Raw genomic sequence first — 25,456 nt, 5'->3', positions numbered from 1 at the left:
TTTTGTCTGACATGTATGTTTTCATGTATCATACTCAGTTGTTTTTTGTGGGATTAATTTAATCGCCAGTTAGGCTTTGTTAGCGCAGTAGGTAGCGCGTCAGTCTCATAATCTGAAGGTCGTGAGTTCATGCCTCTCACGAGGCATTTGCTCTTTTAAAAGACAATTTTAATTTTTTTATGTTCTTATTAAATTAAATAAAGTACACCCGGAGACAGAGCAGCAGGCTGAGATAGTTTCAGCAGCTGAAGTTTCAGGATTGTTCCTGAACATTGCTGTGACAGTTCCACGTCCTCAAGGGTGAGCGACTTTAGCCTTTAAGAATAATCTCCTTCTTGGAGATGATGTTTGCTTTTGTCTCTTGAATTTGAATCTATTGCATTTTTTCCTTTATTACTCCTGGTCTGGCTGATTTTGAGACAGCCTTGGAACAAGTACTTGTAGCCAATGTAGCCTAGTTGTTAGCTAGTTGCTTACAACTCAAGAGTTGTTGATTTGAATCCAGCCGCTAGAGCTGGAAATCCCTTTTTAAGGTAGTCTCAGAGATACTGTATAGGATTCAAATCTGATCCTCTCTGATGTTAATGAAAGAGGCTTTCTTAATATGTGTAAGGGTTTTCACTTCTCTTGGAGTGATTGTTCCTGTTCCTCTGGCGGCAGAGTCCTCCGGTGATGCAGGAATTGAGAGACTGGCTAGGAACCAGGATACTCAGGTTCAGATCTGGGCTCGGCTTTGACAATTTGTTTCGCAATAAGCTACTATAACAGAATTTTTTAGAACTGGAGTTCCATCCTTCAAAAGGGAGACTATTTCTTCTATTCTCCTTTTGGTTTAGGAGGGATAGTCTATCTCCCATCCTGCTAAAGGTTGCATTCCTTCATGTTGCTATTCACAAGGAACTTTTTCTTTTCCTTAGTTTTGCCTTTCTGGACAAACACTTTCACTTTGTGGCCCTTCCTTTCAGTCTTGCCACGGTGCCTTGAATCTTTACGAAGGTTCTAGGGTCTCTCTGGCTGTGATCAGATCTCAGGGCATTGCTGTGGCTGCATAACTGGATGATATCTTGGTTCAGGTACCATCTTTCTTTTAACAAGATTTAATTTGAATTCTCTGTTGTCCACTGTTTGTACACTCGGTGGATGAAGAATCTGGGGAAGAGTTCCCTGGTACCAAGATACTAGGGTATGCTTTTGGGAATGATTATAGATTTTCTGTCTATGAAGTTTTTTGTTTGTTTTCTCTGACGAAGTTCAGAAAATCCAAATTTCTTGCTTCCTGTATTTCTTTTCAATCCTCTATACATCCCTCAGTGGCTCAGTGTAGGGAAGTAATTGGTTTATTCCTTTTACTAATGTCCTTCTGAGACCTCTACAGTTATGCATCCTCGGTCATTGGAACATAGACCTCTTGGATCTCTTTCAGAGGATAGTCCTTGACTCAATGACGAGAGACTCTCTATCTTAGGGGATGCTCAGGATCTCTGTCTCAGGGAACTTGTTACTTGCGACCATCTTGGGAAATTGTGACTACGGAAGACAGCCTCTCAGGCTGGAAAGCAGATTTGGGTTCTTTACAGACTTAGGGTCTTTGGACTCAAGAGGGGTCTTCTCTCCCAATCACCATCCTGGAACAATCTTACCTTCTCTACAGCTTGGCCTCAATTAGGTTCGGTCCCATTCATCAGATTTCAGTTTGGCATCATCTCCTCTGTAGTGCACATCATCCAACAGGGAGGAACTCAGAGTTCCTTAGCTCTGAAGGTGATGATTCGCAGGGGTGGTCAACTTGCAAGCGGACTTTCTGAGTAGGTAGACTTTTCTTCCAGGGGAGTGGGCTCTCCATTCGGAAGTATTCTCAAGGTTATCCCTCATGTAGGGGGTTCCGGAGTTTGTTTCATGGCATCTCAACTTCCGCCAAGCTTTTAGGTTACCGGTTAGGATCATCTGATCTCAGTTTTGATCACCGCTCTGGCGGTAACTTGGGATTTCGATCTAGCATTCTTGTTTCTTCATGTTGCCCTCCTTCCTCGAGTTTAGCTCGTATCTCAGGAAGGAGAGTCTGTGATTCTCGTAGCTCTGGCCTGGCCTCACAGGATCTGGTTCTTGATCTGGTGAAGATGTAATCTCTTACCTCTTGGAGGTGGCCTCTGCTTAAGGACCTTCTACTTTGAGGTCTTTTCCTCCACCCAAATCTAACCTTCGCTGAAACTAACTGTTTATAGATTGCTCGCCTCGTCTTCTAGGCGTGCTTTTTTTCTGAGTAGATCTTGTTACCTTGCTCCAAGTTCGTAACCTTTTTCTCGTAAGATTTACCATAACGTATAGCGTAAATCCCTTTATTGGTGCAAATCTAAGGGTTTTCTTTTGGAGTCAGGTGAGAATTCCCTACATTTCTTCCTTTCTTCAGGATGGCCTGGAGAAGGATTTTGTCAGTCAGTACTCTGAAGGGTCAGTTTCCATACTGTCTAGTCTTTTATTCTAGTGTTTGGCAGATCTGCCAGATATTCTATCTTTTGTTCATGCATGGTCAGAACCAAGCCTGTGTTTAACCCTTTTGCTCCTCCTTGGAGTCTTATCCTTGTTCTTAAATTTTCATCAGGCTCTGTTTAAGCCTATGCTTTCAGTTGATATTAAGTTATTATTCTGGAAACATTTTTCTCTGCTTGATATTTTTTATTTCTTTTTCATGATGTCCACGGATTCATCCTAACTTGTGGGATATTCTCCTTCCTAACAGGAAGTGGCAAAGAGAGCACCACAGCAGAGCTGCCTATATAGCTCCCCCCTTAACTCCACCCCCCAGTCATTCTCTTTGCCAGCTCTAAGCAGGAAGGGTAAAGTGAAAGAGGTGTTAAGATGTTAGTTTAATTTTAACTACAATCAAGAGTTTGTTATTTTTAAATGGTACCGGTGTTGTACTATTTACTCTCAGGCAGGACATAGATGAAGATTTCTGCCTGGAGGATTATGATCTTAGCATTTGTAACTAAGGTCCACTGCTGTTCCCACAGTAGCTGGGGAGTACAGGAAAACTTCAGTGTGCGGAACGGTTTCTTGCTATGCAGCAATGAGGTACGTTCAGTCATATTTTCTGCAGAGACTGTGTTAACTCAGAAAGGCTGACAGTATCCCCATTAGGGGAAGGGTAAGCAGTAATCCTAGTATGAAAGAGGTGTTATTAGCTTGCATGAAGGGCTAAGTTTTTTGGGCACTTAGTTTGTTTATTAGAAAGTGACAAACGTTTGTGTGTTCTGGGAGTAACGTTTTTTTATGTTTCTGGGAACGTTTCTTTGAGGGGTCATTTGGCTTATTTAGGGTTGTTATAACCCACATGGTTTTCAAACATAGTTTGCTAGATTTGTGTAGGCCCCAGCCACATCGAGTGAGGTGGGGGGGCCTATTTTCGTGCCTCAGTTGCACACTTAGTAATTCAGGCAAGCAGCAAGCAACTTCTACTGAGCTCCTGGTAGTCTTCTGAGGGCCTATTTGAAGCTTTATCCTCAGATTATTGTTCCTAATAGCAGGTAGGGCCACAGCAGAGCTGTGGCAAGGTGCTAATAGGGGTTTTAACCAGTTTTTAGACAAATTTCAATCCGGTTTTGTCATTTGTGGGGTTATTGTTTCTTTACTTGTGGTGCAATCCTTCTAAGGCTTAGTGGGTACACTGTAAAAATTTAGGAAAATTTGAAGCAATTTTACCCTGTTTTGCAGTTTGTGTATGCGTTTTTTTCTCTTAAAGGCACACTACCGTTTTTGCAGATTGTGTTTTTTTCTTTAAATAAAGTGTTTTCCAAGCTTGCTTGCTTTGTTACTAATCTGTTAAACATGTCTGACACTGAGGAAACTCATTGTTCAATTTGTTTAGAAGCCATTGTGGAACACCCTCTTAGAATCTGTCCCACTTGTACTGATATGTCTATAAATTGCAAACAGCATATTTTGACTTATTAAAATTTGGCATTAGATGATTCTCAGACAGAAGGAAGTCAGGTTTTGCCATCTAGTTCTCCCCAAGTGTCACAACCGGTAACGCCCGCACAAGCGACGCCAAGTACTTCTAGTGCAACTAATTCTTTCACCTTGCAAGATATGGCTTCAGTTATGAATACTACCCTCACAGAAGTTTTATCTAAACTGCCTGGGTTGCAAGGGAAGCGCAGTAGCTCTGGGTTAAGACGCTTTAGTAGCCGTATCCGATATTCCCCCACAATGTTCTGAGGTAGGGATGAGGGATTTGCTGTCTGAGGGAGAGATTTCTGATTCAGGAAAGAAGTTCACTCAGACAGATTCAGATATGACGGCATTTAAATTTAAGCTAGAGCACCTCCGTTTATTGCTCAGGGAGGTTTTAGCTACTCTGGATGATTGTGACCCTATTGTCGTTCCAGAGAAATTGTTTAAAATGGACAAATATTTAGAGGTTCCTGATTACACTGATGTTTTTCCGGTCCCTAAGAGGATTTCGGACATTGTTACTAAGGAGTGGGATAGACCAGGTATTCCGTTTGCTCCCCCTCCTGTTTTTAAGAAAATGTTCCCTATTTCTGACACCATAAAGGACTCATGGCAGACGGTCCCTAAGGTGGAGGGAGCTATTTCTACTCTGGCTAAGCGTACAACTATACCTATTGAAGACAGTTGTGCTTTCATTGATCCTATGGATAAAAAATTAGAGGGTCTCCTAAAGAAAATTTTTGTTCATCAAGGTTTTCTTCTTCAACCTATAGCATGCATTGTTCCTGTAACCACTGCAGCTGCCTTTTGGTTTGAGGCTCTAGAAGAGGCTCTTCAGATGGAGACCCTACTAGATGATATTTTGGACAGAATTAAGGCTCTTAAATTGGCTAATTCTTTTATTACAGACGCCGCTTTTCATCTTGCTAAGTTAGCGGCAAAGAATTCAGGTTTTGCCATTTTAGCGTGTAGAGCGTTATGGCTTAAAGTGAAGGTTAAGTTTTGCTGTTTTGTTGCCTGTAATATATTAGTTAAGTCCTAAATACCATGATCGCTAAAAAATTCTTTAACATTAGTATATAGATTCTTGTTTTATAAACATGTTATATTTACTCTCCCGGCCGTTTGTAGCTCCTCCCTCCATTGATTTCCAGATTATTCATTACATTACGTACAGAGCAGTCCCACCCGCTCTGTACGTCATTCAAAAGCTTGTTCACTTTTTCAGGAGCAATTGCGCATGCGCACCACTCGACCGAAAAATTTGTTTGAGCTAAAGCGCAGGCGTGATACAGTTGCAACATTGTCAATACCCAAGACGTAGCCGGAGGAATTGAAGAAAGCGCATGCGCAAAATTAGAACGCGCGTTGAGACTAACAGATAGGAATTGAATGCGCATTTGAGAGAGTTTTGCGGTGACGTAATTTGACGGCCGCCTAACAGCCAGTGTCTCAATTGGCTGTGAAAAAAACGTGACCTGGATAAGAAAAAAAAAAAGGGATGTTTTAACAGTCTGATGAATAGGATAAAGAACAGGTAATAAATACATTAATATAGCGATACTAAAATTTTGATGAATTAAACTCACATTTATTTGGATAGTATTTACAGGGAAAGAAGTGTAATACCTAAAACTTAACCTTCACTTTAAGTCCTGGTCAGCTTATGTGTCATCTAAATCTAAGCTTTTGTCCATCCCTTTCAAAGGTAAGACCTTATTCGGGCCTGCACTGAAAGAGATCATTTCAGACATTACTGGAGGTAAGGGTCATACCCTCCCTCAGGATAAGTCAAATAAGATAAGGAGCAAACAAAATCATTTTCGTTCCTTTCGAAACTTCAAAAGTGGTCCCTCTTCCTCTGCTGCAAAGCAAGAAGGGAATTTTGCTCAATCCAAGCCAACCTGGAGACCTAATCAGGCTTGGAAGAAGGGTAAACAGACCAAAAAGCCTGCTGCTGCCACTAAGTCAGCATGAAGGGGTAGCCCCTGATCCGGGACCGGATCTAGTAGGGGGCAGACTCTCTCTCTTTGCTCAGGCCTGGGCAAGAGACGTTCAGGATTCCTGGGCAGTAGAAATTGTAACCCAGGGATACCTTCTAGATTTCAAGGACTCCCCTCCAAGGGGGAGGTTCCATCTTTCTCAATTGTCTGTAAACCCGACAAAAAGAGAGGCGTTCTTACGCTGTGTAGAAGACCTTTTTACCATGGGAGTGATCTGCCCAGTTCCAAAAGCAGAACAAGGACAGGGGTTCTACTCCAATCTGTTTATTGTTCCCAAAAATGAGGGAACATTCAGACCAATTCTGGATCTCAAGATCCTAAACCAGTTCCTAACAGTCCCATCCTTCAAGATGGAGACCATTCGGACTATCTTACCATTGATCCAGGAGGGTCAATATATGACCACCATGGATTTAAAGGATGCGTATCTACACATTCCTATCCACAAAGATCATCACCAGTTCCTCAGGTTCAGCCTTTCTGGACAAGCATTATCAGTTTGTGGCTCTTCCTTTCGGGTTGGCCATGGCGCCACGTATCTTCACGAAGGTGCTAGGGTCCCTTCTGGCGGTTCTAAGGCCTCAGGGCATAGCAGTGTGGCCTTATCTAGACGACATTCTGATTCAAGCGTCGACCTTCCAATTAGCCAAGTCGAACACGGACTTAGTGTTGGCCTTTCTAAGATCTCACGGGTGGAAGGTGAACATAAAAAAGAGTTCTCTTTCCCCCCTCACAAGAGTTTCATTTCTAGGAATTCTCATAGACTCAGTGGACATGAAAATATTTCTGACGGAGGACAGGAAATCAAAGATTTTGTCCACCTGCCGAGCTCTTCACTCCATTCCTTGGCCGTCAGTGACTCAGTGTATGGAGGTAATCGGTCTAATGGTAGCGGCAATGGACATAGTTCCGTTTGCTCGCTTGCATCTCAGACCACTGCAACTATGCATGCTCAATCTGTGGAATGGGGATTATATGGATTTATCTCCTCAGATAAATCTGGATCAAGAGACCAGAGACTCTCTTCTTTGGTGGTTGTCACAGGATCATCTGTCCCAGGGAATGTGTTTCCGCAGGCCAGAATGGGATATAGTGACGACAGACGACAGCCTTCTGGGCTGGGGTGCAGTCTGGAATTCCCTAAAGAAAGGGTTTGTGGTCTTGGGAGTAGGCTCTCCTACCGATAAATATTCTGGAATTAAGAGCGATATTCAATGCTCTCCAGGTATAGCCTCAGCTGGCTTCAGCCAGATTCATCAGGTTTCAGTCGGACAACATCACGACTGTGGCTTATATCAATCATCAGGGCGGAACAAGGAGTTCCTTAGCGATGATAGAGGTCTCAAGAATAATCCAATGGGCAGAGGCTCACTCTTGCCATCTGTCAGCGATCTATATCCCAAGTGTAGAGAACTGGGAGGTAGACTTTCTAAGTCGTCAGACTTTTTATCTGGGGGAGTGGGAACTCCATACGGAGGTGTTTGCTCAACTGGTTCAGCGATGGGGCACACCAGAATTGGATCTGATGGCGTCTCTTCAGAACGCCAAACTTCCTCGTTATGGCTCCAGATCAAGGGATCCTCAGGCTGTACTGATAGATGCTCTAGCAGTACCCTGGTCGTTCAACCTGGCTTATGTGTTTCCACCTTTCCCTCTTCTTCCACGTCTGATTGCCAGAATCAAACAGGAGAGAGCATCAGTGATTTTGATATCGCCTGCGTGGCCACGCAGGACTTGGTATGAAGACCTGGTGGACATGTCATCTCTTCCACCATGGTCTCTGCCGCTGAGACAGGACCTTCTGATTCAGGGTCCATTCAAGCATCCAAATCTAATTTCTCTGCAACTGACTGCTTGGAGATTGAATGCTTGATTCTATCAAAGCGTGGTTTCTCTGAGTCAGTCATAAATACCTTGATTCAGACTCGAAAGCCTGTTACCAGGAAAATCTATCATAAGTTATGGCGTAAATATCTTTTTTGGTGCGAATCCAAAGGTTTCTCCAGGATTCCTAGGATTTTGTCTTTTCTCCAAGAGGGATTGGAGAGAGGATTGTCAGCTAGTTCTCTAAAAGGACAGATATCTGCTCTGTCTATTTTGTTGCACAAGCGTCTGGCAGATGTTCCAGACGTTCGGGCTTTTTGTCAGGCTTTAGCTAGAATTAAGCCTGTGTTTAAATCTGTTGCTCCTCCATGGAGTCTAAATTTAGTTCTTAGAGTTCTTCAGGGGGTTCCGTTTGAACCCATGCATTCCATAGATATTAAGCTTTTATCTTGGAAAGTTTTGTTCCTAGTTGCTATCTCTTCAGCTCAAACAGTTTCTGAACTATCTGCATTACAATGTGACTCGCCTTATCTTGTGTTCCATGCTGATTAGGTGGTTTTACGTACCAAGCCTGGGTTCCTACCTAAGGGTGTTACTAACAGGAATATCAATCAGGAAATTGTTGTTCCTTCTCTGTGTCCTAATCCTTCTTGTAAGAAGGAACGTCTGTTGCACAACTTGGATGTGGTTCGTGCTTTGAAATTTTATTTGCAGGCAACCAAAGATTTTTGTCAAACATCTTCTTTGTTTGTTGTCTATTCTGGAAAGCGTAGGGGTCAAAAGGCTACGGCGACTTCTCTTTCCTTTTGGCTGAAAAGCATCATCCGTTTGGCTTATGAGACTGCTGGACAGCAGCCTCCTGAGAGGATTACAGCTCATTCTACTAGAGCGGTAGCTTCCACATGGGCTTTTAAAAATGATGCTTCTGTTGAACAGATTTGTAATCTGCGACTTGTGTTCGCTTCATACCTTTTCCAAATTTTACAAATTTGATACTTTTGCTTCTTCGGAGGCTATTTTTGGGAGAGAGGTTTTGCAAGCAGTGGTGCCTTCCGTTTAGGTTTCTGTCTTGTCCCTCCCTTCATCCGTGTCCTAAAGCTTTGGTATTGGTATCCCACAAGTAAGGATGAATCCGTGGACTCGGTACATCATGCAAAAGAAAACAAAATTTATGCTTACCTGATAAATTTCTTTCTTTTGCGATGTACCGAGTTCACGGCCCGCCCTGTCTATTCAAGACAGATAGAATTTTTGTTTAAAAACTTCAGTCACCTCTGCATCTTATAGTTTCTCCTTTTTCTTCCTTGGCCTTCAGTCGAATGACTGGGGGGTGGAGTTAATGTGGAGCTATATAGGCAGCTCTGCTGTGGTGCTCTCTTCGCCACTTCCTGTTAGGAAGGAGAATATCCCACAAGTAAGGATGAATCCGTGGACTCGGTACATCGCAAAAGAAAGAAATTTATCAGGTAAGCATAAATTTGCTTTTCGTATAGTCTCAAAACTTAGGCTCTTCAATGCGATTCTCCTTACCTCATGTTTCATGCTGATAAGGCGGTCCTTTGTTCTCAGTGGTGACTTTTTCATAAGATCCTGTCGGATCACAACAGCAATCAAGAATTTTGTTGTTCCTTCTTTTTGTCCTAACCCTTCTTTTCAGAAGGATCGTCTGTTGCACAACCTGGATATTGTGCGTACTCTACAAATTTATCTGCAAGCTACTAAGGTTTTTCGACAATCTTCTGATCTTTTAGCTGTTTTCGCTGGTAAGCATAAGGGTTAGAAGGCCATTTCTAGTTCTCTTTCTCTCTGGATGAGAAGTATTATCCGGTTAGCTTTTGAGACAGCTGGACAACAGCCTCCTGATCAAAATACAGCTCATTCCACTAGGGCTGTCTCTTTTTTCTGGGTTTTCAAAATTGAAGCTCAGTGAAGTAAATCTTGAAGGTGACCACTTGACCCTCATTGCATTCCTTTTCCAGAATCTACAAATTTGGTACTTTTGCCTCGGCTGAGGCTTCCTTTGGGAGATAAGTTCTTCAGGCGGTGGTGCCTTCTGTTTAGGTTGCCTGTCTTGTTCTCCCTCCCTTTTATTCTGTGTCCTCTAGCTTGGGTATTGGTTCCCACTAGTAATTGGAATGGATTGTGGACTCTCCATGCCATAGGAAAGAAAACACAATTCATGCTTACCTGATAAATTTCTTTCTTTCAGGGCATGGAGAGTCCACGACCCGCCCTTATTGCCTTTAAGACGGCTGGATTTTTTGTATAAACCTCAGGCATCTCTTTACCCTTGTGTTATCTTCTTTTTCCATTTTACTTCAGCTGAATGACTGGGGATTATGGTTAAGGGAAGTTACACTTAGCAGCTCTGCTGGGGTGTTCTTTACCTCCTCCTGCTGGCCAGAAGGTGAATTCCCACTAGTAATTGGAATTAAATCGTAAACTCTCCATACCTGGAAAGAAAGACATTCATCAGAGGGAAGCAGGGATGATCCAGGAAGCTATAGACCAGTTAGTCTGACATCAATAGTGGGGAAGATATTTGAAGGGATTATAAGGGATTATATTGATGAGCATATTTGTGTAAACAAGATTATGAGTTCTAATCAGCATGGCTTTAGGAGAAATAGATCATGTCAAACTAATCTAATTAGATTCTACGAGGAAGTAAGTAAAAATATAGATAAAGGGGAATCAGTTGATGTGATATACTTAGATTTTGCAAAGGCATTTGATACAGTGCCACATGAGAGATTAATGCACAAAATTAAGGGACTGGGAATATCTGAAAATGTTAGCTCATGGATAAATAACTGGATAAAAGATAGGGAGCAACGAGTAGTAGTAAATGGATCATACTCAGATTGGACAAAGGTAATCAGTGGCGTCCCCCAGGGATCAGTACTGGGCCCTGTTATTTTTAATATTTTTATAAATGACTTGGAGCAAGGATTAAATAGCAACATCTCTATTTTTGCAGATGATACTAAGTTAAGTAAGGTCATTAAGTCAGAGCAGGACGAACTCTCTTTACAAAGGGATTTGCTAAAATTAGAACTATGGGCAAGTGAATGGAAAATGAGATTTAATACGGAAAAATGTAAGGTTCTACATTTTGGAAGTAAAAATAAGCAGGCTACGTATTTTTTAAATGGGACAAGACTTAGCCAAACACAGGAGGAAAGGGATTTGGGAGTAGTAATAGATAACAAGCTAAAGATGAGTGCACAATGCAGGGCAGCGGCTTCAAAGGCTAATACGATACTAGCATGTATTAAAAGAGGCATTGATTCAAGGGAGGAAAGCATAATTCTGTCATTATATAAAGCTCTGGTAAGACCTCACCTTGAGTTTGGAGTGCAGTTCTGGGGACCGATTGCTAAAAAAGATATTGCAGAACTAGAACAAGTTCAGAGAAGGGCCACAAAGCTAATAAGGGGATTGGAGAAATTAACCTATGAGGAAAGGCTAGCCAAACTGGGTCTGTTCTCTTTAGAAAAAGGCGATTGAGAGGTGACATGATTACTTTATATAAATATATTCAAGGCCCATATACAGAGATGGCAGAAGCTCTTTTTATTCCAAGAAAATTGTTTCTGACAAGAGGTCATAATTTAAGGTTGGAGGAAAGGAGATTTAATCTCCTGCAACGGAAACGTTTTTTCACTGTAAGAGCAATAAAATTGTGGAACTCATTACCAAAGGAGGTAGTGAATGCCAATACCATAGATTCATTTAAAAATAGTCTGGATAAATTTCTGTATATAAACAAAATTCATGGATATGATTGCTAGTATTAAATGGGTCACATTTTAATGGGGTTATTTAAGCTTAACTGGAGCTTTTTGTAAGTATTTTAGATTTGTATAGGTTGAACTCGATGGACTTCAGTCTTTTTTCAACCTTATCTACTATGTATGTTACTACTATGTATCAAGTAAGCATAAATTAATTTAGTTTTAGGTAAATTTTGTTTTTTTGTATATATAATCAAAATTCTTACCTGCTTTTTAGAGTGATAGGTGTATTAGAAATCACTACAGCTTTGCATGTCATGTGATGATGCTATTTATGTCATAGTGTGACGTGTCATCATTTTTTTCAACTTTTTTTTTTGCTCTAAAAATTTTCCTGCCTAACTTTTCACACTAAAATTGTTGTTAGAAGCTTCGCCCCCAGCTCTTTCAGTGTTCTCAGAAAACACTTAGGCCTAGATTTAGAGTTTTGTCGGTAACGACCCGCGTAGCTAACGCTGGCTTTTTTCTGGCCGCACCTTTTAAATACCTCTGGTATTGAGAGTTCACAGAATGGCTGCGTTAGGCTCCAAAAAGGGAGCGTACAGGCATATTTACCGCCACTGCAACTCTCAATACCAGAGTTGCTTACGGACGCGGCCAGCTTCAAAAACGTGCTCCTGCACGATTCTCCCATAGAAAACAATGGGGCTGTTTGAGCTGAAAAAAAACCTAACACCTGCAAAAAAGCCGCGTTCAGCTCCTAACGCAACCCCATTGTTTCCTATGGGGAAACACTTCCTACGTCTGCACCTAACACTCTAACATGTACCCCGAGTCTAAACACCCCTAACCTTACACTTATTAACCCCTAATCTGCCGCCCCCGCTATCGCTGACCCCTGCATATTATTTTTAACCCCTAATCTTCCGCTCCGTACACCCCCGCCACCTACATTATCCCTATGTACCCCTAATCTGCTGCCCTAACATCGCCGACCCCTATATTATATTTATTAACCCCTAATCTGTCGCCCCCAACGTCGCCTCCACCTAACTACACTTATTAACCCCTAATCTACCGACCGGACCTGAGCGCTACTATAATAAATGTATTAACCCCTAATCCGCCTCACTCCCGCCTCAATAACCCTATAATAAATAGTATTAACCCCTAATCTGCCCTCCCTAACATTGCCGACACCTAACTTCAAGTATTAACCCCTAATCTGCCGACAGGAGCTCACCGCTACTCTAATAAATTTATTAACCCCTAAAGCTAAGTCTAACTTTAACCCTAACACCCCCCTAAATTAAATATAATTTAAATCTAACTAAATAAATTAACTCTTATTAAATAAATTATTCCTATTTAAAGCTAAATACTTACCTGTAAAATAAACCCTAATATAGCTACAATATAAATTATAATTATATTATAGCTATTTTAGGATTTATATTTATTTTACAGGTAACTTGGTATTTATTTTAACCAGGTACAATAGCTATTAAATAGTTAAGAACTATTTATTAGCTCAAATAGTTAAAATAATTACAAAATTACCTGTAAAATAAATCCTAACCTAAGTTACAATTAAACCTAACACTACACTATCAATAAATTAATTAAATACAATTCCTACAAATAAATACAATTAAATTAACTAACTAAAGTACAAAAAATAAAAAAGAACTAAGTTACAAAAAATAAAAAAATATTTACAAACATTAGACAAAATTACAACAATTTTAAACTAATTACATCTACTCTAAGCCCCCTAATAAAATAACAAAGACCCCCAAAATAAAAAAAATGCCCTACCCTATTCTAAATTACAAAAGTTCAAAGCTCTTTTACCTTACCAGCCCTGAACAGGGCCCTTTGCGGGGCATGCCCCAAAGAATTCAGCTCTTTTGCCTGTAAAAAAACACATACAATACCCCCCCAACATTACAACCCACCACCCACATACCCCTAATCTAACCCAACCCCCCCTTAAATAAACATAACACTAAGCCCGTGAAGATCTTCCTACCTTATCTTCACCATACCAGGTTCACCGATCGATCCAGAAGAACTCCTCCGATGTCTTGATCCAAGCCCAAGCGGGGGGCTGAAGATGTCCATGATCCGGCTGAAGTCTTCATCCAAGCGGGAGCTGAAGAGGTCCATGATCCGGCTGAAGTCTTCTATCAACGGCATCTTCAATCTTCTTTCTTCGGGAGCCATCATCTTCCAGCCGACGCGGAACATCCTCTTCTCCCGACGCCTACTCGCCGAATGATGGTTCCTTTAAATGACGTCATCCAAGATGGCGTCCCTCGAATTCCGATTGGCTGATAGGATTCTATCAGCCAATCGGAATTAAGGTAGGAATATTCTGATTGGCTGATGGAATCAGCCAATCAGAATCAAGTTCAATCCGATTGGCTGATCCAATCAGCCAATCAGATTGAGCTTACATTCTATTGGCTGATCGGAACAGCCAATAGAATGCGAGCTCAATCTGATTGGCTGATTGGATCAGCCAATTGGATTGAACTTGATTCTGATTGGCTGATTCCATCAGCCAATCAGAATATTCCTACCTTAATTCCGATTGGCTGATAGAATCCTATCAGCCAATCGGAATTTGAGGGACGCTATCTTGGATGACGTCATTTAAAGGAACCGTCATTCGGCGAGTAGGCGTCGGGAGAAGAGGATGTTCCGCGTCGGCTTTGAAGAAGATGGCTCTGCTCCGCTCCAGAAGAAAGAAGATTGAAGATGCGGCTTGATAGAAGACTTCATCTCGATGATGGACTTCCGACTTCAGCCCGATGATGGATTTCTTCAGCCGCCGCTTGGATCCAGACTTCAGCCCGAGGATGGACGTCACTCTTCAGCCTACTGCTTGGGCTTGGATCAACACTTCCGAGGACCGATCGGTGAACCTGGTATGGTGAAGATAAGGTAGGAAGATCTTCAGGGGCTTAGTGTTAGGTTTATTTAAGGGGGGTTTGGGTTAGATTAGGGGTATGTGGGTGGTGGGTTGTAATGTTGGGGGGGGGTATTGTATGTGGGGTTTTTTACAGGCAAAAGAGCTGAATTCTTTGGGGCATGCCCCGCAAAGGGCCCTGTTCAGGGCTGGTAAGGTAAAAGAGCTTTGAACTTTTTTAATTTAGAATAGGGTAGGGCATTTTTTTATTTTGGGGGGCTTTGTTATTTTATTAGGGGGCTTAGAGTAGGTGTAATTAGTTTAAAATTGTTGTAATATTTTTCTAATGTTTGTAAATATTTTTTTATTTTTTGTAACTTAGTTCTTTTTTATTTTTTGTACTTTAGTTAGTTTATTTCATTGTATTTATTTGTAGATATTGTATTTAATTAATTTATTGATAGTGTAGTGTTAGGTTTAATTGTAGATAATTGTAGGTATTTTAATTTAATTTATTTATTGATAGTGTAGTGTTAGGTTTAATTGTAACTTAGGTTAGGATTTATTTTACAGGTAATTTTGTAATTATTTTAACTATTTTAGCTATTAAATAGTTCATAACTATTTAATAGCTATTTTACCTGGTTAAAATAAATACAAAGTTACCTGTAAAATAAATATTAATCCTAAAATAGCTATAATATAATTATAATTTATATTGTAGCTATATTAGGGTTTATTTTACAGGTAAGTATTTAGATTTAAATAGGAATAATTTATTTAATAAGAGTTAATTTATTTTGTTAGAATAAAATTATATTTAACTTAGGGGGGTGTTAGGGTTAGGTTTAAAATTAGCTTTAGGGGTTAAAAAATTTATTAGAGTAGTGGTGAGCTCCGATCGGCAGATTAGGGGTTAATACTTGAAGTTAGGTGTCGGCGATGTTAGGGAGGGCAGATTAGGGGTTAATACTATTTATTATTGGGTTATTGAGGCGGATTAGGGGTTAATAACTTTATTATAATAGCGGTGCGGTCCGCTCGACAGATTAGGGGTTAATAAGTGTAGGCAGGTGGAGGCGACGTTGTGGGGGGCAGATTAGGGGTTAATAAATATAATATAGGGGTCGGCGGTGTTAGGGGCAGCAGATTAGGGGTACATAGCTATAATGTAGCTGGCGGCGGCGGCGTGCGGACGGCAGATTAGGGGTTAATAACTGTAGGTAGCTGGCGCCGACGTTGTGGGGGGCAGATTAGGGGTTAATAAATATAATATAGGGGTCGGCGGTTTTAGGGGCAGCAGATTAGGGGTACATAAGGATAACGTAGGTGGCGGTCGGCAGATTAGGGGTTAAAAAAAATTAATCGAGTGTCGGCGATGTGGGGGGGCCTCGGTTTAGGGGTACATAGGTAGTTTATGGGTGTTAGTGTACTTAAGAGCACAGTAGTTAAGAGCTTTATGAACCGGCGTTAGCCCAGAAAGCTCTTAACTACTGACTTTTTTCTGCGGCTGGAGTTTTGTCGTTAGATTTCTAACGCTCACTTCAGCCACGACTCTAAATACCGTAGTTAGAAAGATCCCATTGTAAGGGGATCTGCGGTATGGAAAAGTCGCGGCTGGAAAGTGAGCGTTAGACCCTTTCCTGACTGACTCCAAATACCGGCGGTAGCCTAAAACCAGCGTTAGGAGCCTCTAACGCTGGTTTTGACGGCTACCGCCAAACTCTAAATCTAGGCCTTAGAGAGCTTTCATGCAGCATTTTAGGAATCCGTTTTCTTTTATTTTATAAATTTTCGCTCTGTTTCCCATTCTCTCAAGCCTGTTTTATATATATATATATATATATATATATATATATATATATATATATATATATATATATATATATATATATATATATATATATATATCATATATAGGAGCATGGATATAAATTTGCAGAATTAATTAATTTTTTTCAAATTTAGTTTTTTTTTGCAATTATGTCTCAAACTGAGCCTGCCTCTGATGTTACCATAGGATTTCAGCTGCCTGAACACGTATCTACCAAAGCTAAGTGTGTTTGTTGTAATAAAGCTAATCTAAATTCTTCAGCTCAATTATGTGGCTCTTGTTCTGACAAATTGTTAATTGCTGATAATATATCTATTAGTACAAATACACTGTTATTTCATCTCAGTCTAATGTACATAGCATTACTGCAGAAATGAAAGATTGTATTGCTGCAGCTATAGAGAAGGCAATGACTGCTATTCTGCCTTTAAATAAACGTAAAAGGGTTTTACAAGCTTTTCCTAAACCTAGTGAATTAAGTTCTGACCTTCAGTGTACAGATGTATCCTTTACTGATGGGTTTTCCTCTGATTCAGAGGATGCCACGTCAGAGACAGATATAGACAAATTTTCTTTTTTATTTATGATAGAATATATTCGTTCTCTCTTAAAGGAAGTTTTGTTTACTTTGGGTATTGAGGAGTCTAACCTCCTGATGATAAAGCTAGTAATTAGACATGTGCGTTTCGTTCCGAATCGAAATTCAGACTAATTTGGCATTTTCGGAGATTCAAATCGATTCAAATTTCCAAATTACCCTAGCAATGAAACAAAACTAATCCGAATGCATTTGTAACGAATAAATCCAAATTAGTTCGGATTTATTTGTTACATTCGAATGGCCATGGACTAATCATAATTCAATATAAAAATTTGATTTAGTGAGATAGAACGGTGAAATAATTCTGTTTGTGTAACTTGGAAGCATCTGAATCAAGATAACACATACCGAACTTCCGAATTTACGAATCGAATCCGAACAGAATACATCCGAATACATCCAAATTTATTTGAATCCAAATTAATCGAAAACGAATACATTCGAATGTTTCTGAATTTGAATAGATCCGAAACGAAATTAGAAAAAATCTGAATCGGTCCACAAACCGAAACAAATTTTTTCGCTGTGCACATGTCTACTAGTAATCGTCTAAATTCTGTATTTAAGACTACTGTTTTTACTCCTGAAGTATTTCCTATTCCTGATGCTATTTCTAATCTGATTGCTAAATAATGGTCTAAGCCTGGTACCTCTTTTAACCCTTCTTCTAGGTCTATGAAATTGTATCCTTTATCTGTAGCCAATTTAGAACTTTGGGAAACAGTTCCTAAAGTTGATGGGCAATTTCCACTCTTGCCTAATGTATTACTATTCCTATGGAAGACAGTACTTCTTTTAAGGATCATTTAGATAGGAAGCTTGAAACGTATCTAAGAAGGGCATATTTACATATTGACTATATTCTTAGACCTGTTATATCTATGCCTGATGTTGCTGTTGCTTCTACTTTTTGGTTGGACAGTTTAGCACGGCAGTTGTCTTCAGATTCTGAATTATCTAACATTATTGTTTTACTTCCAACATACAAATCATTTTAATTGTGATGCTATATTTGATGTTTTGAAGAACAATGTCAAATCCATGTCTTTAGTCATTCTAACTAGAAGAGCTTTATGGCTTAAATCTTGGAATGCTGACATGGTGTCTAAAACCAGATTATTATCTCTCTCTTTTCAAGGTAAAAATCTTTTTTGATTACAACTGGATTCTATTATCTCCACTGTTACTGGGGGTAAGGGAGTTTTTCTGCCCCAACACAAAAAATCTAAGGGTAAATTTAAAGCTCCCAATCATTTTCGTTCCTTTCGTCAGAATAGAGAACAGAAAACCACTCCTTCCCCTAAGGCCAGTGGTTCTAATTGGAGTCCATCTCCGAATTTGAATAAATCCAAGCCTTATAAGAAACCAAATCCTGCCCCTGAACCTACATGAAGGTGCAGCCCTCAAGCCAGTTCTTCTGGTAGGGGGCAGACTAAAGCTATTTCAAAGATTTTGGACAGACTCTGTCCAAAATCAGTGGATTCAGAATATAAATTCTCAGGGGTATCGAATAGGATTCAGAATAAGACCTCCTTTGTGAAGATTCTTTCTTACTAATGTATCAAAAACCCAGTAAAACCTCAAGCCTTTCTGAAATGTGTTTCAGATCTAGAACTTTCAGGGGTAATTATACAAGTTTCACAGCAGGAACAAGGATTGTGGTTTTTATACAAATTTATTCATTGTACCAAAGAAGGGAAATTCTTTCAGACCAATTTTGGATCTGAAAACTTTATTTTCTTTTAAGAGTCATTAACTTTCAAGATGTAACTATAAGGACTATTCTGCCTTTTGTTCCACAAGGTCACTTCATGTCCACAATAGACTTACAGGACGCTTATCTTCACAATTCGATTAATCTAGATCACTATCGATTTCTGAGATTCTTTTTTCTAAACAAGCATTATCAATTTGTCGCTCTTCCATTTGGCCTTGCAACGGCACCAAGAATATTCTCAATAGTTTTAGGTGCCCTTTCTATCTGTAATCAGAGAGCAGGGTATTGTGATGTTTCCTTATTGGGGCGATATCTTGGTACTAGCTCAATCTTTTTATTTAGCAGAATCTCACATAAAACAATTTCTGTTGTTTCTTCAAAGACATGTCTGATTCCTCAGACAAAGGTCACCTCTTTAGGTTTCCAGATAGATTTGGTGTCCATGACTCTATCCCTAACAGAAAAGAGACGGTTGACATTGGTTTCAGCTTGTCTAAACCTTCAGTCTCTTATCATTTCCTTCAGTGGCTATGTGCATGGAAGTTTTAGGTCTCATGTTTGCAGCATTGGACGCAATCACTTTTGCTTGTTTTCATATGAGACCTCTACAGCTTTGCATGTTGTTCCAATTGGGCAGGGATTATACTCAGATATTACAACTGATATACTTAAATCCCAACAATCACCTTATTGTTCAAGGGGCCTCCTTTGTTCGTCCTACCTGGACTGTGATCACAACAGATGCAAGTCTCACAGGTTGGGGAGCTGTCTGGGGGTCTCTGACAGCGCAAGGAGTTTGGAATCCTTGAGAGGCGAGGTTATCAATCAATAGTAGAACACAGTGCTATTTTCAGAGCTCTTCAGGCTTGGCCTCTATTAAAGAGAGAACCGTATCTTTGGTTTCAAACAGACAATGTCACAACAGTGGCATATGTCAATCATCAAGGGGGGATAAAAGAAGTGACTCTAATACTTTCTTGGACGGAATACAACCCTTGTCTAATCACTGTGATTCATATACCAGGTGTAGACAATTGGGACGCAGATTATCTCAGCCGTCAGATTCTACATCCGGGGGAGGGGTCTCTCCATCCAGATGTGTTCTATCAGATTGTGCAGATGTGGGGTCTTCCAGACATTGATCTGATGGCCTCTTGTCTAAACAAGAATCTTCCCAGATACCTCTCCAGGTCCTGGGATCCTCATGCGGAATTGATGGATGCTCTAGAAGTTCCATGGTTTTACCAACCTGTTTTTTCCACCTCTGGTTCTTCTTCTAAGAGTGATCTCAAAGATCATAATGGAACAATCTTATGTGTTTCTGATAGCACCAGCATGGCCTCACAGGTTCTGGTATGCGGACCTTGTCCGAATGTCCAGTTGCCAACCTTGGTTATTTCCTCTAAGACCAGACCTTCTGTCTCAAGGCCTGTTTTTGCATCCAGATCTCAAATCTTTAAATTTGAAGGCATGGAAATGTAATGCTTAGTCCTTAGTCATAGAGGTTTCTATGATACAGGCTCGTAAGCCTTTTTCAAAGAAAATATATCACACGGTTTGGAAAACCTATATTTCATGGTGTTCCACTCATGATTACTCTTGGCATTCGTTTATAATTCCTAGGATTCTACAGTTTCTTCAGGATGGTTTGGATAAAGGTTTGTCTGCCAATACTTTGAAAGGGCAAATCTCTGCTCTTTCTGTTTTATTTCACAGAAAGATTGCTAATCTTCCTGATGTTCACTGTTTTGTAGAGGCTTTGACTTGTATCAAACCTGTTATTAAATCTATCTCTCCTCCTTGGAGTCTAAATTTGATATTAAAGACTTTGCAGGCTCCTCCTTTTGAGCCTATGCATTCTTTGGACATTAAACTACTTTCTTTGAAAGTGTTATTTCTTTTGGCTATCTCTTCTGCTAGAAGAGTTTCTGAATTGTCTGCTCTCTCTTCTGAGTCTCCTTATTTGATTTTCTATCAAGATAAAGCTGTTTCACTGACTTAATTTACATTTTTGCCTAACGTTGTGAATTCTAACAACATCAATAGGGAAATAATTGTTGCTTCCTTGTGTCCTAATCCTAAGAATACTCTTGAAAGGTCTTTACATTCTTGGATGTGGTAAGAGCTTTGAAATATTATGTTGCGGCTACTAAAGATTTCAGAAAGACTTATATTATATTTGTGATTTTTTTTCTGGTTCCAGAAAAGGTCAGAAAACTTCTGCCATTTCTTTGGTATCTTTGTTGAAACTTCTGATTCGCAAAGCTTATTTGGAGGCGGGGCAGTCTCTGCATCAGAGAATAACAGCTCATTCTACAAGATCAGTTGCCACATCTTGGGTTTTCAAGAATGAAGCTTCAGTTGATCAAATCTGCAAAGCAGCCACTTGGTCTTCTTTGCATACATTTACAAAATGTTAGCATTTTGATGGTTTTGCTTCTTCGGAAGTAGCTTTTGGTAGAAAGGTTCTTCAGGCAGCTGTTTAATTCTAGTGCCTATGATTTAAAGTTTTTTGAATTTTTAAGAAAACTTAATTATTTTTTGGATTTAATTTCTCAGCAGAAATAGCTGTTTTTATTTTATCCCTCCCTCTATAGTTGCTCATGGACTTCCACATCTTGGATATTATATCCCATCAGTAACTAGCTCGTGGACTCTCGCCACCTATATGAAAGAAAACATAAATTTATGTAAGAACTTACCTGATAAATTCATTTCTTTCATGGTGGCGAAAGTCCACGAGACCCACACATTTTTGGGGTTATGATTTTTTTGTATAAAGCATATTATTTATCCTGTTGCTCTTTTTTATGCCTTTACTCCTTATACACCTCACTAAATTGGCTATATGTTAAACTGAGGTATGAGTGAGGTGGGAGATGTATTTATAGGCATTTGAGGTTTGGGAAACTTTGCTCCCTCCTGGTAGGAATGTATATTCCATCAGTAACTAGCTTGTTGACTCTCGCCACCATGAAATAAATTAATTTATCAGGTAAGTTCTTACATAAAATATGTTTTTTAGCCAGATTAAAGGGACAGTGTACTATAATTTTGTTTTTCCCTTTAATGTGACTTGTTATACCAGCTCTAGATTATAAAATGTATGATAAATTGTTCTTTTAAGTTTATTTTACATATTAAATAGCTTTGTTCTTTCACACTACAGCCCATTGACATGGGCCAAGCTTGTAGGGAAATTGGATCTCCTTATTTTATCACATAGCTTAAAGGGACAGTCTACACTTTAGTCATCTTAAAGTCTTACCTTAGATTAAGCTGGAAATAGCCTCCTGCACCCCTTTCTATATCATACAGCAGGCATGGTAAAACAGTTATTTTAAAATTAATATTGTTTCTGGACAGTTTGAAATGGCTGCCAAGCTCCACCCATTGATGACATCACAATCTGGGCTGCATCTAGGCACTCTGCTGAATAGCATTGACAGTCTGTTGAATCCAACTAGTGAGTCTTTTGTAACTACTGAACATATTATGCAGTCCAGATTATGATGTCATCAGTGGTTGGAGCTTGGTTGCCATTTCAAACTGGCCAGTAACAATATTCATTTCAAAATAACTACTTTACCGCTCCTGCTGCATGATATAAAAAAGGTGCAGGAGGCTATTTGCAGCTTAATTTAAGGTAAGACTTTAAGATGACTAAGGTGTAGACTGTCCCTTTAAAATCAGCTATTTCAAATGCTAATATAAAAGTAAAGAAGCTATTTGTAAACAATTTATACACTTCTTCAGGTAAAATGGATAACAGGGAACAAATTAAAGGGGAGAAAACTTTACAGTCCCTATTAATTATTGTATATGTGCGGAAAAATTGGAAAATAAATAAATTCTAGGCTAAAGATCTGAGATCACAAAAATACTGTATAAAATAAACTGAACTAGTGTGAATGTTGATAAATGTCACGGTAATTCTGTATTTCTTTCTATCAAGATATCAACTGTAAAAGAAGCATTTATTGATCTCTCACTTCCAATTATAGAGGAAAGGGTAAGTGCACGTGCTTTCTATTTTGTTATGGCTCTGACGAAGTGGGACAGTGTTTGTGTTTGTTAAAATTGTAACAGTTAAAATATTATTCAGCACATTTTTTAATAACAGACTAAGGGGTGTTGCTAGTTTCTTAAAAGGCCTAGGGCCCGATAACAGATTCTCCCCAAAGCTTGTCTTTGCTATTTTTTTATATACAGATACATAAACTATTCAAAGATGTGTGTATTATAACAAGCTATACATCTGTCATACATACAATACATATATAGATGATTAGATACATAAAAAGATTATTTATAGCCTTATATTCTTAGATACACTGAGAGAATAATAGTACCAGCATTACCAAGGAGGCAGAAGAATTAAGGGTACCAGGAAATGTTATGGTCTAATTATTTTGTTCTATTGTTTGATGCCTTTCCACTCCAATTCTTTTATTCATTCGTTTTATCACAAATCAGTGATCCCTACTTGCCTAGTGGAGGTGCATGATACATAGTCCTTATCTGGCAGGCTCTACTTTGACACAAGTGTCTTTTGGATATTTAAAAAAACAAACAAAACATTAATAGTTATATTTACTTTATATTATATTTACTTTACTTTTTATATTTTGTTTTATAGCACATTGGATAAGAAAATAATGTAAAAAAATACAATTTATATTGCCTTTGTTTGCATTCAAGGGATCATATACATAAGTAGTAGTTGTCCAAACCCCCTGAGAGGCTGGAGTTCATTCATTGGAATGCAGAACCCTTGCACTCTATGTTGTAAGTTATTGGTTAGAATGTGCAGGAGCTTGTTTTTATATATCCCTAACTGGCCACCACAAAAAGAAAAAGAAAAAAAACAATCAGGAGGCTTTTCATGGGATTTGTCCTGGGCCTGCTAAACATTGCATATTTTTAACAACATATGAAATGCTTTAAAACTTTTATTGAGTTTTGATACATAAATATATCATTGACTTTTGACATCCCTAAAAGTAGGTATCTCAGTGTTGGTGAGAGGGCTGAATAATGTTTAAAGGGACAGTCTACACCAGAATTTTTATTGTTTTAAAAGATAGATAATCCCTTTATTACCCATTCCCCAGTTTTGCATAACCAACACAGTTATATTAATATACTTTTAACCTCTGTGATTATCTTGTATCTAAGCCTCTGCAAACTGCCCCTTTTTTCAGTTCTTTTGACAGACTTGCAGTCTAGCCAATCAGTGCCTGCTCCCAGATAACTTCTCATACACAAGCACAGTGTTATCTATATGAAATACGTGAACTAACACCCTCTAGTGGTGAAAAACTGTTAAAATGCAATCTGAAAGAGGTGGGCTTCAAGGTCTAAGAAATTAGCATATGAACCTCCTAGGTTAAGCTTTCAACTAAGAATACCAAGAGAACAAAGCAAAATTGGTGATAAAAGTTAATTGGAAAATTGTTTAAAATGACATGCTCTATCTGAATCATGAAAGTTTATTTTGGCCTACACTGTCCCTCTAAACGTTTCTCACAGGGGTGAGCAGAATGCAACAAGTTTCAGCACCACCATTAAAAAAAATGCTGAAGTTGTATCTTTAGCACGTTGCATAGTGAACATTTTCTAAAATCAATAACGGCTAGATTACGAGTTGTGCGTTAGGTTAAAAAAGTAGCGTTAAGAGGTCCTAACGCTGCTTTTTAACGCCCGCTGGTATTAAGAGTCTTGCAGGTACAGGCTCACTGCTCACTTTTTTGGCCAGACTTGGAAATACTGCAAATACACTTACGTACATTTTTTCAATGGGACTTGCATAGCGCCGGTCTGCCAAAAAGTGAGCGGTAGACCCTCTCCTGTCAAGACTGGTACCGCATTTTAAAGTCAGTAGTTAAGAGTTTTACACTACAACGTTGTAGCATAAAACTCTTAACTAAAGTGCTAAAAAGTACACTAACACCCATAAACTACCTATTAACCCCTAAACCGAGGCCCTCCCACATCGCAAACACAAAAAAAATTTTTTAACCCCTAATCTGCCGAACCGGACATCACCACCACTATAATGAATATATTAACCCCTAAACCGCCGCACTCCCGCCTCGCAAACATTATTTAAATATTATTAACCCCTAATCTGCCGTCCCTAACATCGCCGACACCTACCTACACTTATTAACCCCTAATCTGCCGCCCCCAACGTTGCCGCCACTATACTAAAGTTATTAACCCCTAAATCTAAGTCTAACCCTAACCCCCCTAACTTAAATATAATTTAAATAAATCTAAATAAAAATTACTATAATTAACTAACGGCTAGATTACGAGTTGTGCGTTAGGTTAAAAAAGCAGCGTTAAGAGGTCCTAACACTGCTTTTTAACGCCCGCTGGTATTACCAGTCTTGAAGGTACAGGCTCACCACTCACTTTTTTGGCCAGACTTGGAAATACCGCAAATACACTTACGTAAATTGCGTATCTTCTTTTTTCAATGGGACTTGCATAGCGCCGGTTTTAAATATAATTTAAATAAATCTAAATAAAAATTACTATAATTAACTAAATTATTCCTATTTAAATCCAACTACTTACCTATAAAATAAACCCTAAGATAGCTACAATATAACTAATAGTTACATTGTATCTAGCTTAGGGTTTATTTTTCTTTTACAGGCAAGTTTGTATTTATTTTAACTAGGTAGAATAGTTATTAAATAGTTATTAACTATTTAATAACTACCTAGCTAAAATAAATACAAAAGTTCCTGTAAAATGAAACCTAACCTAAGTTACAATAACACCTAACACTACACTATAATTAAATGACTTACCTAAATTAAATACAATTAAATAAAGTTATCTAAAGTACAAAAAATAAA

General features: G+C 39.1%; 1 protein-coding gene and 1 non-coding gene across 3 annotated transcripts in view; both read left to right on the top strand.

The window, feature by feature from the left end:
• USP45 (ubiquitin specific peptidase 45) overlaps window positions 1-25,456 on the top strand; it is an 879,557-nt gene that overhangs the window by 597,809 nt on the left and 256,292 nt on the right. For both annotated transcript variants that reach the window (XM_053710569.1, XM_053710568.1), the window contains exon 12: window positions 22,540-22,596. In XM_053710569.1, coding sequence (XP_053566544.1) covers window positions 22,540-22,596 — 57 coding nt within the window. The remainder of the gene's footprint in view (window positions 1-22,539; window positions 22,597-25,456) is intronic.
• TRNAM-CAU (transfer RNA methionine (anticodon CAU)) lies at window positions 74-146 on the top strand. The gene has a single exon. It is a non-coding gene; the product is annotated as a tRNA-Met (tRNA).

Source organism: Bombina bombina, chromosome 4 (genome assembly GCF_027579735.1).
Source record: "Bombina bombina isolate aBomBom1 chromosome 4, aBomBom1.pri, whole genome shotgun sequence".
Taxonomy (NCBI): Eukaryota; Metazoa; Chordata; class Amphibia; order Anura; family Bombinatoridae; genus Bombina; species Bombina bombina.
This window is presented reverse-complemented; position numbering and strand designations above follow the sequence as displayed.